This window comes from Lycium barbarum, chromosome 2 (assembly GCF_019175385.1).
Source record: "Lycium barbarum isolate Lr01 chromosome 2, ASM1917538v2, whole genome shotgun sequence".
Taxonomy (NCBI): Eukaryota; Viridiplantae; Streptophyta; class Magnoliopsida; order Solanales; family Solanaceae; genus Lycium; species Lycium barbarum.
This window is the reverse complement of record NC_083338.1, coordinates 150,949,795-150,963,112: the sequence shown is the minus strand read 5'-3', so window position 1 is coordinate 150,963,112 and position 13,318 is coordinate 150,949,795. Positions and strand designations below refer to the sequence as shown.

The 13,318-nt window shown below is 36.3% G+C and overlaps 1 protein-coding gene across 1 annotated transcript; it reads right to left on the bottom strand.

Moving 5' to 3' along the window:
• Positions 1-8,003: 8,003 nt before the first annotated feature.
• LOC132628127 (thaumatin-like protein 1b) lies at positions 8,004-12,076 on the bottom strand. The gene is made up of 4 exons (XM_060343862.1): positions 11,822-12,076; positions 10,881-11,248; positions 9,352-9,680; positions 8,004-8,688 (listed from the first exon to the last, which is right to left on the bottom strand). The coding sequence occupies exons 1-4, from the start codon at positions 11,886-11,888 to the stop codon at positions 8,451-8,453; spliced, it is 1,002 nt and encodes a 333-aa protein (XP_060199845.1). The 5' UTR covers positions 11,889-12,076; the 3' UTR covers positions 8,004-8,450.
• Between the last annotated feature and the right edge of the window lie 1,242 nt (positions 12,077-13,318).

The window sequence follows — 13,318 nt, the reverse complement described above, 5'->3', positions numbered from 1 at the left end:
TAAGAAAATCAGCTAAGACAACATGTATTTCCAACATGAGATGAAACTGGAAGATAAAACTTTATATGAAAAGACAGAGAAAGACATCAACTAAGTTATATTAGGATTACGACAATAGAATTGCCTGTGGGTTCTATTTGTTGGCATAAATTGGTAACAAAATTTGGTACGAAATTTGCAGTAAGTGAATTAGGCGCATGATCTCATGATGTAGCTCATTAACACACCTTGAAACAAGTTACTCAAAATTGGTGTGATAATAACAAATATAATATAAAGACTGCGTAGAACAGACTAACCTTCGTACTGGAAGTACTTTTAGGAATCTCACTCGAAGATGTGATTAGAGATTGCTTCGGGGTAAGTTTCAAAGTCTTTACTATTTCAGGAGTAAATTATAGATTTACTACTTCAATAGCAAAATATACAGTTTTACTATTTCGGGAGTAAATTTTAAAGTTTTACTACTCCAAGAGTAAAGTTTAAAGTTTTAACATTCAGAATATTTCTTGTCAATTATTATACCTCTTCTGGAGATGAGGCGTGATATTTTCACAACGTAACGATAATCACGTCTGTATTTATAATCTTTACAAAATATCATCACATTCACTTCAGGGAATGGATATGTATTTGTAATATTTATCAAAAAATTCTCATTCTTCAAGAATGGAACATAGTAATCTCAACCTGCCATAGCCATACAAAATTATGATCGCTTATAATCTCTTTTAAGATATTGCTACTTTAGAAGCAAATCGAGGCATACATATACTATAAGCCTGTAAAATTATTATCACTTCTAGTCTTCTAGTGATTAATGAAGACATGAAATATGTTACCACTTCTGGTGGTTGTACATGAACTCTGCCTAAGTTCAAGCCAATGTGGCGTTAATATCATAATAAATCTTGATATCTCATCATGTATTGCTCTTTAGGAGCAATTTTATTTCACAAATTAAAATCTGCATTAGTCATAGGAATTATTTTTTCTTCTGCGAATTTATTGCAATACAAATATTTAAAAAGCACACGGATGCAATAGTCCAACAAATGCTTGTATGTGCCCTTGAAAAATCAAATGCTAACACATGTACGTTCAATTCGATAAGCTTATACTGTGGAAAAACTAGATATGCATAAGTGATGCTTATTCATAGATCCCAATGATATGAAAACATAGTAGTCCAATGGATCCAAATGATTAAAATAAAACAGTCCATACCTTTTCAAAAGCAAGGTGAATACTCACAGTGGCTATTGGTACGTTTGTTCAACCTCCAATTTCTTAGACCGATGATAACTATAGGTTACCTTTCCCCAAATCTCAAGATCTTTTAAAGTAAGTGCTCAAGGTAGAGTCTCGTGCTGATAACGTGTTATAAAATAATAAAGTAAGCAAGAACAATATTGTAGACAAAGAGAGAAAATGATTCTTATTTCTTATGAGGAATAAAATACAATAAAGAGAACCCCTCTATTTATAGAATAGAATTGACTCGGTGCCAAAGTCACAAACCCTAAAATTCCTTCTAAAGATAGACATCACAATATTATAATAATATTTATAACAATAAAAGCTTTCTCTCTCTCTGATTTTAGTCCGAATCAGTAGTGTTCTTTATCTTTGCCCATCCATTCAACATAATATATTGCTATATATATCTGTATATATATATATATATATATATATATATATATATTATAACAAACGAATCCATACACATTTCATATCAACCAAAATAGATTAAAATTCATTCACATATCCTATATCTCACTTATAAATTCAATTATTACCGAAATTCGGGGTAAACACAGGGGCGGATGCAGTAAGAGACCAGGGTGTTCACCCGAACACCCTGGACAAAAAATTACAATGTATATTTAGGGTAAATTTTATGTGTTCATGTACATATATTAACTTTTGAACACCCTGAACATACATTACAGTGTATATTTAGGTCCAGTTATTTTTCCGAACACCCTGAGTGAAAATCCTGAATCCGCCACTGGGTAAACACGTGCCACTATTTCAACTGCACATTTGCGTAGTACAACTAACATCAGCCGCACTTTGTGATAATGTGTGCTTTACTATAAATACTTACTGCTTAATTAGAGTGTGCATTCATCTGGTATTGTTGTTGTGTTGTTTCAATAAAGACCTTACCCAAAATCAAGGGATTCTAGCGGCCCGAACTAGATCAAAGGTAGCAGGGCAGGTATTCTCAAAAAAGAAAGAAAGGAAAATAAGTAGTGAGGTAACAGCGAGTAAAACTAGGTTATAGCAAAACTTGTTTTTGACGACAAAAAATAATAATTAAGAAGCATGAGTGGGGCAAATTAAATATTGGGACCTTTAATGTTAGTTTTTTTTTTTTTTAATCACAGATAGCACTAGATCATTAATTCATTACAGGGTGATGCTAGATTTCATGAATTAATTCTGTAGACGTATTATTATAGGCCTTGTATTTCGATGAACAATAATGTTATACGAAATGAGGTTGCTTATAAAATATGGTTAATCTTTTCTCTTATTGTAAGTTTTCTCCAATAAGAGGAAACATGCAACCATTACATAACCATTAAGTACCCATTAAAATATAGCATAAAATATTATTTTGGATTAGCAGACAGCTGTTTAAGGACATTATTACTAGGATTGTAGCTTTCATAATTAAAGCGTGACACCTTATAATTCAGATATGCAAATCACGTTACGTGTTAACGCCTAATGTATATTTTAAGGTACCTCCTTAAAGATAAAGATTTAAGTACTAATCATAATTCTCAACTAAAACCAATTAGCAGGACAAAATGATAGTGGCTCAATTATGGAGCTTGAATAGGACTGATTCAGCATCTTCTAAACAAATTGGGAGAGAGAAATGAACATGTAAAAAGAAACATTTGCCGGGATATTATTATTCTTTAAATTCAACTCTTGTTAGTTTCTTTTTTTTTTTTTTAATAAAAGTCCACTAGGTTTTTGGCCTATGGCTAATTTTATAAATTTTATCAAAAAATCCAGAAGTTTGTACAACTCTAACCAAAAGGCTAATGAAATCTCTTGTTAGTTTCTAGTTTTATCTTAAGCTCAATAACATAATGCACCGGTGAAGGAAAATATTTTGTTAGAGAGATGTTTTCCTTTTAATGGACCTGAAATGAATTCAAATTGATTGGAACCTCATAGCAACATATATAATGGATAACAAAAAGAAAAATACCTCATTAAGAGGTCAAATTACATATTCCAATTTTTTTTATCCTTAATATATTTGATTGACCATACAAACATTATTAGATGTAACAAAAACTCATAACACCATAATTATAACACTATGATTAGTATTATAATCAATTGATAATGTTGCTTTGTCAATTATTGCAAGTTATTTCTTTATTTTTTCGATCAATGTTGCAAATTAAAGTACCATTTAGTGCACCAAGCATCGCCATCCACGCCTTTCCATTGCTTTTATTTTAATCAAGAACCTTTTTGGAGCTTATTGTGATGACCTTCCAAGTCATTTTGCCACATAAGTACATATTTTAGACATGTGGATGTTTACATGGCAAAAATGCTAATATTTATGGGAAGATTCTAGAGCCATGGAGAGTTTTTTTGGAGAGACTCTAGATTCTTATAAAATATTTAGGAAGACTTTCTTGAGAAGCCTTAGAATATTCTAGGCATGTAGAGAATTCTAGAGAGGGGACATATTTATAAATATAGAAGGACTTGTGTAACAATTATTATTTATCCATTAGCCCCTAGGTGAGTAGTATAAATAGAGGGGCATACATTTGTAAAAACCATCAAGCAAAATCAATTAAGTCTTCTATAGTAAAAAGCTTTCTTCTAGCAAATTTCTCTTGTCATTCTCAATTACTGTTCCCTTAGCGATCTTGAGTGTAGTAAACTAGGCTGACTTGGCATAGCAAGATCGTGAGCAAGTTGTGCAAGAACGTGAGCGAGTTGTCAAGTGCCGCACGTGCGCTTAGTTGAAGCCTAAGGACGTGACAACGTGGTATCAGAGCGAAGGTTACGACTGAGGGAATGGCAAACGACGGAGAAATCAACGCTGCTAAAACCCAAGTCAACGTCATCCAGGATGCTGCTGGCAAGAAGGGCCATAACAAAAAGAGGAATGACACCAACAAGAGCCAGGAGGTGCTGCCAGAGGTTGCGCCAAATGAAGGGCTTACATCCCAAGAACCATCTACCACTGAGGCGAGCGAGGATGACGTGGAGGTCCTGTCCAAGGACATCTCGCTCGGTAAAGAGTGGGTTATGAAGGTTAATGTGGGGATGGATGCCATCGACATATTTGGCCAACGTTTAGGCAAGGTGGAGGGCACTCTTAGCGTTCTTGAGGGGCATACTCTTGAAGAGATTGAAAGCATCCGAAATGACTTGGAAGGGCACATGCAGGCTGAGATTGAGGTAAAGCAAACCATCACTGCCTTAGAGTGCAGACTCATGGAGGCGTTGAGTACTATAGATGCCATGAAGGCAAAGATAGTGGCACTCGAAGAGCAGGTCAACGTTGGTGTGACCGAGGCAGCCAACAATATTGTCGTGACGAGGGAGGCTAAGATCGAGGCTCCCAAACCACCAGTGTTCAAAGGGGTTCGTGATGCACAAGAGGTGGAGAACTTTATTTGGCACTTGGAGAATTATTTCAGGCATGGAAAAGTGAGGGACGATGAGGCCAAGATCAACACCGCTGTGTTGTACCTAACAATGACAGCCATGTTATGGTGGAGAAGAAAGGTCGCCGATGCTGACAGAGGTCTATGCACAATCAACACGTAGGATCAGTTCAAGCATGAGTTCAAGCGACAGTTCTTCCCAAATAATGTCTTGTATGAGGCAAGACGTAAACTTAGAGAGTTGAAGCAGACAGGGAGCATTCGCGACTATGTCAAGGAGTTCACCACCCTTATGCTTCAAATTCCCAACCTCACTAGGGATGACTTGTTATTTCACTTTATGGACGGGTTACAGAACTGGGCTAAGCAAGAGTTGCAACGCCGACAAGTCAGTGATATAGACCAAGCCATAGTGGAGGCCGAGTCATTGATGGATTTCAAGCATGACAAACGGGACAAAGGCAAAGGTCATGAGTCAAAGGGTGGCAATACCACAGGTGGGGGAGACCGTGGTAAGAACAAGGAGTCTCAACAATACTACTCCAGGACTCAAAATGCCAACAAGTTCGATGGCAAAAAGTCAAATGGTCGTTAGGGCTATGCCGAAAAGAAGGCACAGAACGAGAAGAAGGGATGCTACTTATGCGGAGGGCCGCACAACTTCAAAGATTGCCCTGACCTGAAGAGCATTAGCGCTATGGTACGTGCAAGTCACAAGCAGACGCAAACACAGAGTACAGGAATCGCACAGTTGGGGACGATTAGACTATGTGGCACTGTCGCGAAGCAAGATAGTCAAACCAATGATAATAAAAAACAGTACGTGGATCTCACCATCAATAACAAGCCCGTTCGTGCATTGGTGGACACTGGAGCGACTCATAATTTTTTGACCGAGGCCGCAGCAAAGAGACTAGAGTTGAAGCTCACTCCAACTAACGCCCTCGTCAAGACCGTGAATGCTAAGCCAGAAAATGCTCGTGGTGTAGCTAATGGCGTTGGTGTCAAATTGGGCGATTGGAAAGGTATGACAAATTTTACCGCCACTACTATGGATATTTTTGACATTGTTTTGGGGCAAGAATTCTTTACACATTGCCACGCGATAATCGATCCCTACCTCCAACGTCTCTTGGTCATGGAGCGAGAAGGCGCTTGCATGGTGCCTACAGTGACTATGTCGCATGAACAGGGCCATGCACAACTTTCAGCTATGCAGCTTGTCGAGGGGCTCAAGAAAGAGGAGCCAACATTCATGACAACCATTACAAGTTTGGAGGAAAATAATTTGCTCGAAGAAAACAAATATGGTGTTTCCGAAGAGCTACCTAAGAGCTTGTCTCTTAGGCGTGAGCAGGATCACAAGATTGAGTTGGAGCATGAACCGAAAAAGGGTCAAGTCATGCACCGATTACCGTCACCGCCTCACACGATAGCGAGATTGAGGCTATCATCGACTACTAGGCCAGGTGGAAACAAGGGCAAAAGGACACTGCCATGTTCCTCATATATTGGAAGGGGAAATCACCGGAGGAGGCCGCATGGGGGCGGTACGAAGACTTGTGGCAATTTAAAGACAAGATTCGAGAGTTTATACAGCAGCATTGCGCCGCGGTCGTCACAACATCAGGTGGGGGAGAATGTGATGACCTTCCAAGTCATCTTGCCACATAAGTACATATTTTAGACATGTGGATGCTTACATGGCAAAAATGCTAACATTTATGGGAAGATTCTTGAGCCATGGAGAGTTTTCTTGGAGAGACTCTAGATTCTTATAAAATATTTAGGAAGACTTTCTTGAGAAGCCTTAGAATATTCTAGGCATGTAGAGAATTCTAGAGAAGGGACATACTTGTAAATATAGAGGGACTTGTGTAATAATTATTATTTATCCATTAGCCCCTAGGTGAGTAGTATAAATAGAGGGGCATATATTTGTAAAAACCATCAAGCAAAATCAATTAAGTCTTCTATAGTAAAAAGCTTCCTTCTAGCAAATTTCTCTTGTCATTCTCAATTACTGTTCCCTTAGCGATCTTGAGTGTAGTAAACTAGGCTGACTTGGCATAGCAAGATCGTGAGCAAGTTGTGCAAGAACGGTAGCGATGATCGATCCCTACCTCCAACGTCTCTTGGTCATGGAGCAAGAAGGCGCTTGCATGGTGCCTACAGTGACTATGTTGCATGGACAGGGCCATGCACAACTTTCAGCTATGCAGCTTGTCAAGGGGCTCAAGAAAGAAGAACCAACATTTATGGCAACCATTACAAGTTTGAAGGAAGATAATGGTACCCAAGAGACACCGCCGCCTTGGATAGATAATTTGCTCGAAGAAAATAAAGATGGTATTTCCGAAGAGCTACCTAAGAGCTTGCATAAGAGCTTGCCTCTTAGGCGTGAGCTGGATCACAAGATTGAGTTGGAGCATGAACCGGGAAAGGGTCAAGTCATGCATCGATTACTATCACCGCCTCACACGATAGGGAGATTGAAGCTATCATTAACTACTAGGCCAGGCGGAAACAAGGGCAAAAAGGCACTGCCATGTTCCTCATATATTGGAAGGGGAAATCACCGGAGGAGGCCGCATGGGGGCGGTATGAAGACTTGTGGCAATTTAAAGACAAGATTCAAGAGTTTACACAGCAGCAGTGCGCCGCGGTCGTCGCACCATCAGGTGGGGGAGAGTGTGAGGACCCACCATGTCATCATGCCACATAGGTGCCACTTGGCACATATATTTGCCATGTGGAGTGATTACATAAGAGGAAGAGTAGAGATATGGGGAGGTTTCCCTTGGAAGACTCTAGAATTTCATGGATTTGCATAGAAAGTCCTTGGAATACTCTAGTTGTGTAGAGATTTCTAGAATAGAGGCTTATTAGTAAATATGTAGGGACTTGTACAATAATTATTATTTACATATTAGTCCCTAGGTGAATAGTATAAATAGGAGGGTAATTCATTTGTAAAAACCATCAAGCAAAAATCAATCAAGTCTTCTATAATAAAAACCTTTCTTCTAGCAAATTTCTCTTGTCTTATGCACCTACTATTCCCTTAGCGATCTTGAGTGTAGTAATCTAGGCTGACTTGGCATAGCAAGATCGTGAGCAAGTTGTGCAAGAACGTGAGCGAGTTGTCAAGTGCCGCACGTGCGCTTAGTTGAACACTAAGGACGTGACATTATTCCTTTAATTTTAACATTATCCACTCCATGTTCTTTTCATTTCTTTTGAATCTTACGTAGACAAATTAGTTATTTACAATCCTGCTTTTCGCACATTAATTTATCTAATGCCAAAAGAAAAGATACAAAAACGATGAAAAGATAGTTATAACAATTTAACAATCCATTCTAAGTGTATATAAATATAATTTCACCAACTGCAGTGGTTACATATAACATATTATACATCATTTCTAAACCTACCTAACAAATGAATCTCCCCCAACGAAACCTAACCCCAATCTTAATTCGAAATTCTAAAAAAAAAGAAAATTAAATAACCTCAAAATATAATCGGTGTCTAAATTTGTGGCTGTATAGCTCCCTCTTCTCTCACCAAAATAAAAGGTGAGTACGTGTTGGTCAAATAAATTGACACGTAGACGTAAGCCTTTTTTTTTGTGTGTGTGACTCATTGCTCCATCACATGGACATACATGTGGGTCACGGGGCCAATTAATGGCCCACACGTGATGTACCACCCCAAGTTCCGACAAAATAAGATGGGCCTGCGCCTAATATTTGTGTGTCAGCAAAAAGTTGAGTAAAAAATTTAGAACAGCTGACGTAACTGGAAAGTGGCTGTTAAGATGGCGATGGCACCGGCGATGGCCGGTGAACTTAACACGTGCATGCACGTGGTTGAAGATGCACTGCTATATTGCCATGCACCATCATATACCATAGAGCCGTTGATTGTTGATGGTTCATTGTTGTTGTTGCTGCTGCTTTGGTTATTATCTTCAGGTTCTTGATTTTGCCCACCTGATGATGATGATGATGATTTTTGGCTGAAATAAATTTCGGAAAAACATGTTAGAAGCAAAGTTCAAGGCAAGTATAATAGAACGGAATATTATTAGCAACAATGTATTTCAGAGTACGTTATATAAATCCTTACTACACATTTTATTCTAATATAGTGGACACCAATTCACTTGCTATTAAGCTCATTCACGTGATTACATTATCGAGGGGTAAAACAAGTCTATTTATAATTATGACTCGCTACAAAAAACTGAACTGAATCCACAGAAAACTAGACAGTGGGCTAATTGGCCTATATTCTGGTTTCAGGACAATTCAGAGCCTTGGGTTCAGTGAAGAGGACAATTATAAGCCGTTGAGTTTGATATTTTTTTCCCATTTAAAGCTGACTTAGGTACCATTTCAAAGTACTAACGTACCCCTATTGGTCACCTCCTACTCCCAAGGCCCCCCTATCAATGTCTTACACATACATGTCGAGATCTTTTCTCGTTTCATCGAAAGTAACGTCCTAACGTTCAATTTGACAGGCCTCATTACCAATTCGGATACCAATTCTTTTTCCCCCACCCCCAGAAATGCAAAAATGAATAATTAATCTTGTAAATAAAAAGGATTAATCTAGTGAATGAAAATGATTAAAGCTCATAAAATCTTGGTAAAGAAGGAGGAATAAGTAAATTTACCTGGTGTTAGGGGATGGACAAAAAGTGATTAGATAATTATTAGCGCCAGCACAAGTGAAGGTACTTGTTTTATCATCATAAGCAAAGCTGTAAGCACTTGGACAAGCTTTCTTAAACAACATCGAATACGACGACGGTTTACATGTAGTCGGATTATTATACGCGCCGGCACAACAGTACTCATCTTGTCGGAAAGCTTCACACGCGCTCTTACACGCGACCTTTTCACCTCCCACGCTCGTCACTTTTAACTCTGACGGACACGCGCCGTTCAAATCAACCACGCATCCAGTGCTTGTACAGTTGTTACCGGACCCACCTTGTGGTACCTGTTGGTTTGTTAGCAATAAAATTAGGGAAATAATATAATAATAGAGAAAGGCTGCGAAAATACTGCAACACAATTAAAGATAATTATTTTAAGCTACACTTTTATAGGAAGGAACAAAAAAGGTAAAAGATAATAATAGAGTAGTCAAGAATCTCGGCAGAATATATGGTTAACTAATGAATTATTGTTTTACTTGTTGTCCTTAATAAATATAGAAGGTCCAAAAATAGATGTTATTTTAAAATCAAGATACAGTATTTTTTTTTTAATTTTTACCTTATACAATAAATACATATGAAGAGAGATTAATGTGGTGAAAAAGAGAGTAGAATTAAGTTGAGATCAAAGAATAAATATGAATAATGTAGTCAAATTACACTTTTTAGTTAACGCTTTCCTAAGTTTGTGCAAAAGAAAAAAATGAAATGGACGGGAGAGACTAACAAATAAGAAAGGGAAAATTACGCTACGTCTATTTTTGGAAATATTTACGTGACATAGCTTATGTTTTGTGTATAAATACCAATTTTCAACATATTTGCATATAAATACTTTTTGAGCCCGTTTGGATTGGCTTATAAGCTGTTTTTTGCTTTTTAAAGTTATTTTATGCTTAAAATAAACTCAAAAAAATAATTTGGCTCATTTGACTTTGCTTATCTAAAGCAGTTTATAAGCTGAAAACAGCTTATAAGCCAAAAAAATAAGTTAGACTACCTCAACTTATTTTTTTTTAGCTTATAGGCATAAGCTCATCCAAACAGGCTCTTTATATGCTACTCCCTCCGGATAAAAAAAAAATTGTCCACTTAGCTTTTTTTTTTTTTTCTTCTTGGGTTTTAAAAAGTGTCTGCTTATTAAATCAAGAAACAATTAACCTTATCTTTCCAGATTTGCCCCTATTAAGTGATATGTGATCAAATTTCAATACCTATTTAATTAGGGATAATTTAGTCAATTTTTTAAGAGTAATTAGTTTCTTAAGAGGTGTGCAATGACTAAGTGGACTCTTTTTTTATCTGAAGGAAGTATTATATACTTTATAACAGGTTGATACATTATAATACTTTCTCCCGATATAATGTTATATAATATTATATATTCGACTACGTTGTTTAAATTATATATGGATTTATTAAAACAAACTAAAGCAGTAAAACAAAGTTACTACAGCTCAAAAGCAAATTTCGATACGTACCACAAGCATTGGCAAGTTGTACCCATCAACTAAGCTAACATCGAAGAAATCCATCCCGTTGGCGCCGTCAAGTGTGAATTCAGCTAATGTTGCTGGCGGCGCAGCGTTACCGCCGGCGCATTCCATCTTACCGGAGCCGCAATCACCTGTGGCGCAGGTAAATTTTCCTGTGGAATCTTCAGTACAGTGTGTACGTCCCCAAAATCTACCACCCCAATTAGAGGGCACATTAATTGTCTTTGATTCGCCTTTTTGTAAAACAAATCCAGTGGTGGAAAGTGGAGCAATTCCAGCGTTGGATAATAGTCCTGGCCATATTGTTTGCTGGCATTTGTTTACCATTGTAAATGTTGCAGATGAATGTATACCTATATGAAAATATAACCCAAAAAAGAAAAATCAAATCTTGAACATAATTAAATCCAAAATGAGCTATTAAAGATAAAATTCAATGTTAATTTCTTGTCTTGGTGTAATCGATAATTGTTTCTGAATTAGTACTACTTCTGTTATGAAGAGATGTGTAAACATTAAAAACAGAGAGAGTTTTTCACTTGTAAATTCATACCCAAGAGGAAAAAAAAATCGAATCTTGAACATTATTTAATCCAAAATGAGCACTTAGATATAAAAATCAGAGCTTTTATGGATAAAAGGTCATCGTTATTTTCCTCTTTTAGTATAAATCTTTGTTTCTGAATTGTTACCTGTGATTAAGAGATGTGTAAACATTAAAAACAGAGCAAACAGACAAGAGTTTCAATTGTAACTGTTACAGACGAATGTACTACAATTTTTCATACCCAAAGCAAAAATCAAATCTTGCACATTGTTTGTACAAAATGAACATTGATCCAAATAAGAAAGCCCTTATAGATGAAAAAAAAAATCATTTTTTTTTTCTCTTTGCGTGTTGTTAATCCTTGTTTATGAATTATTACCTGTTATGAAGAGATCTGAAAACGTTAAAAACAGAGCAAACAGACAGAGCAATTTCACTTGCGCCATTGAAAGTTTCTAAACTGGGAATTTTAAAAATGGAGAAGAAGAAGGTTTGAATATATTAATTAATGTTGAAAAGGGAACTGCAAAATTTAAAATCCCAAGCCTTCTTCTTCTTCTTCCTCCTCTTTCAAAGATAAATGGAAAATGAAATATGATTTAAGTGTTTTCTGGTAAGTAGAAGTGGCAGAGCCATTTTATATATATAGAGAGGAAAAATACTAGGGGAAGTGTAACGTTGAAGGATTATGGGACCCGATGAAGTACTCACTGTTACTTTTTAGATCAGCAATGCAATGCAATGCAGTTGCAGTACAAGACATAACACGTTAAAGCAGTAAATTGTTTTTGTTTTTGAGAAAAAGGCTAGGAAAGTCCAAATTGAATTTGTCATTCCTTTTGATTGCTTGTATCCTTTTACTTTTTCTTTTCTGTTTGTTTTGATATAGAAAAAAAGAAAATACACGTTCTCTTCTTTAACCGTTTTAGCAGTCTTAGGTATTCATCTCAACACTTTTCATTTTCTTTTTCCTTATTCACATTTTTCATGCAACATTTTTTTCTTTGGTTCATTTCATCAGTTTACTAGTTTCTTACAATTCTGAATAGCTAAATAAAATTATATTATGCCTGAGATGATATTAGTAGCCCCATATTGGTTGGTGGATGACAATCGCCTTTATGATTCGACGTCGTGATGTAAAGGCTGATCGTTTTTTATTTATATTGAATATTCATCACCTCTTGAAATAATTTTTGTCATTAGAGTTTAGCTCACCAGTGCTTATTTCACGTGTTGGCCCCCATACTATCTTGTTCATACTCATGTTGTTAGGTTTACGCGTGACGTGACAGGTGTTAGTAGTTTCACATTAATTGGTGAATTAGTTTTTGAGGCTAAGTTAGGCCACAATCGAAACTTAATTATAACTTCATTCATCAATTAAATAATAGTAATAGGAATTTATGATAAGCATTCCATATTAATTGAGGGAATAAAATGTCCTCTTCGAAATAGAAAAATTTAGAAACAGAAAAAGCTCACCTTATCCAACTATAGCTGGTCATAAAATGATTCCTTCCACATTTCTTTCTTTATCGTAAAGTATTGGACTATCTAATTTCAAATACGAATATATATGATTATTAGTACTATGATGACTTCTGAGAGATCAATTTTTAAAACAAATTATAGAAACAAAACATTAAGTTACATCCATAATTTAGGCTTTCCTTTTTCTTTATGGATTCTACGCTGATAATTTTAAAAGTTACTACGTGCAGACAAAGTTATCTTGATTCTTCATTTTCGAAGGATCTTAAAAGAAGGAAATGGCTTTTTTAATATATTTTTCCCACAATTTTCTCTTTTGCACACTGGTTATGTAAACATCAACAAACAATTGAAACTTCAAAAGTAAATACCGAATTGAAAT

Bases quoted from the DNA above. Each gene is read 5' to 3' on its own strand.
- LOC132628127 (XM_060343862.1), bottom strand. From the start codon at position 11,888: ATGGCGCAAGTGAAATTGCTCTGTCTGTTTGCTCTGTTTTTAACGTTT. The intron at 11,249-11,821 runs GTAATAATTCAT...ATTTTCATATAG, and splicing joins TTCAGATCTCTTCATAACAG to GTATACATTCATCTGCAACA. The intron at 9,681-10,880 runs GTACGTATCGAA...ACAAACCAACAG, and splicing joins ACAACTTGCCAATGCTTGTG to GTACCACAAGGTGGGTCCGG.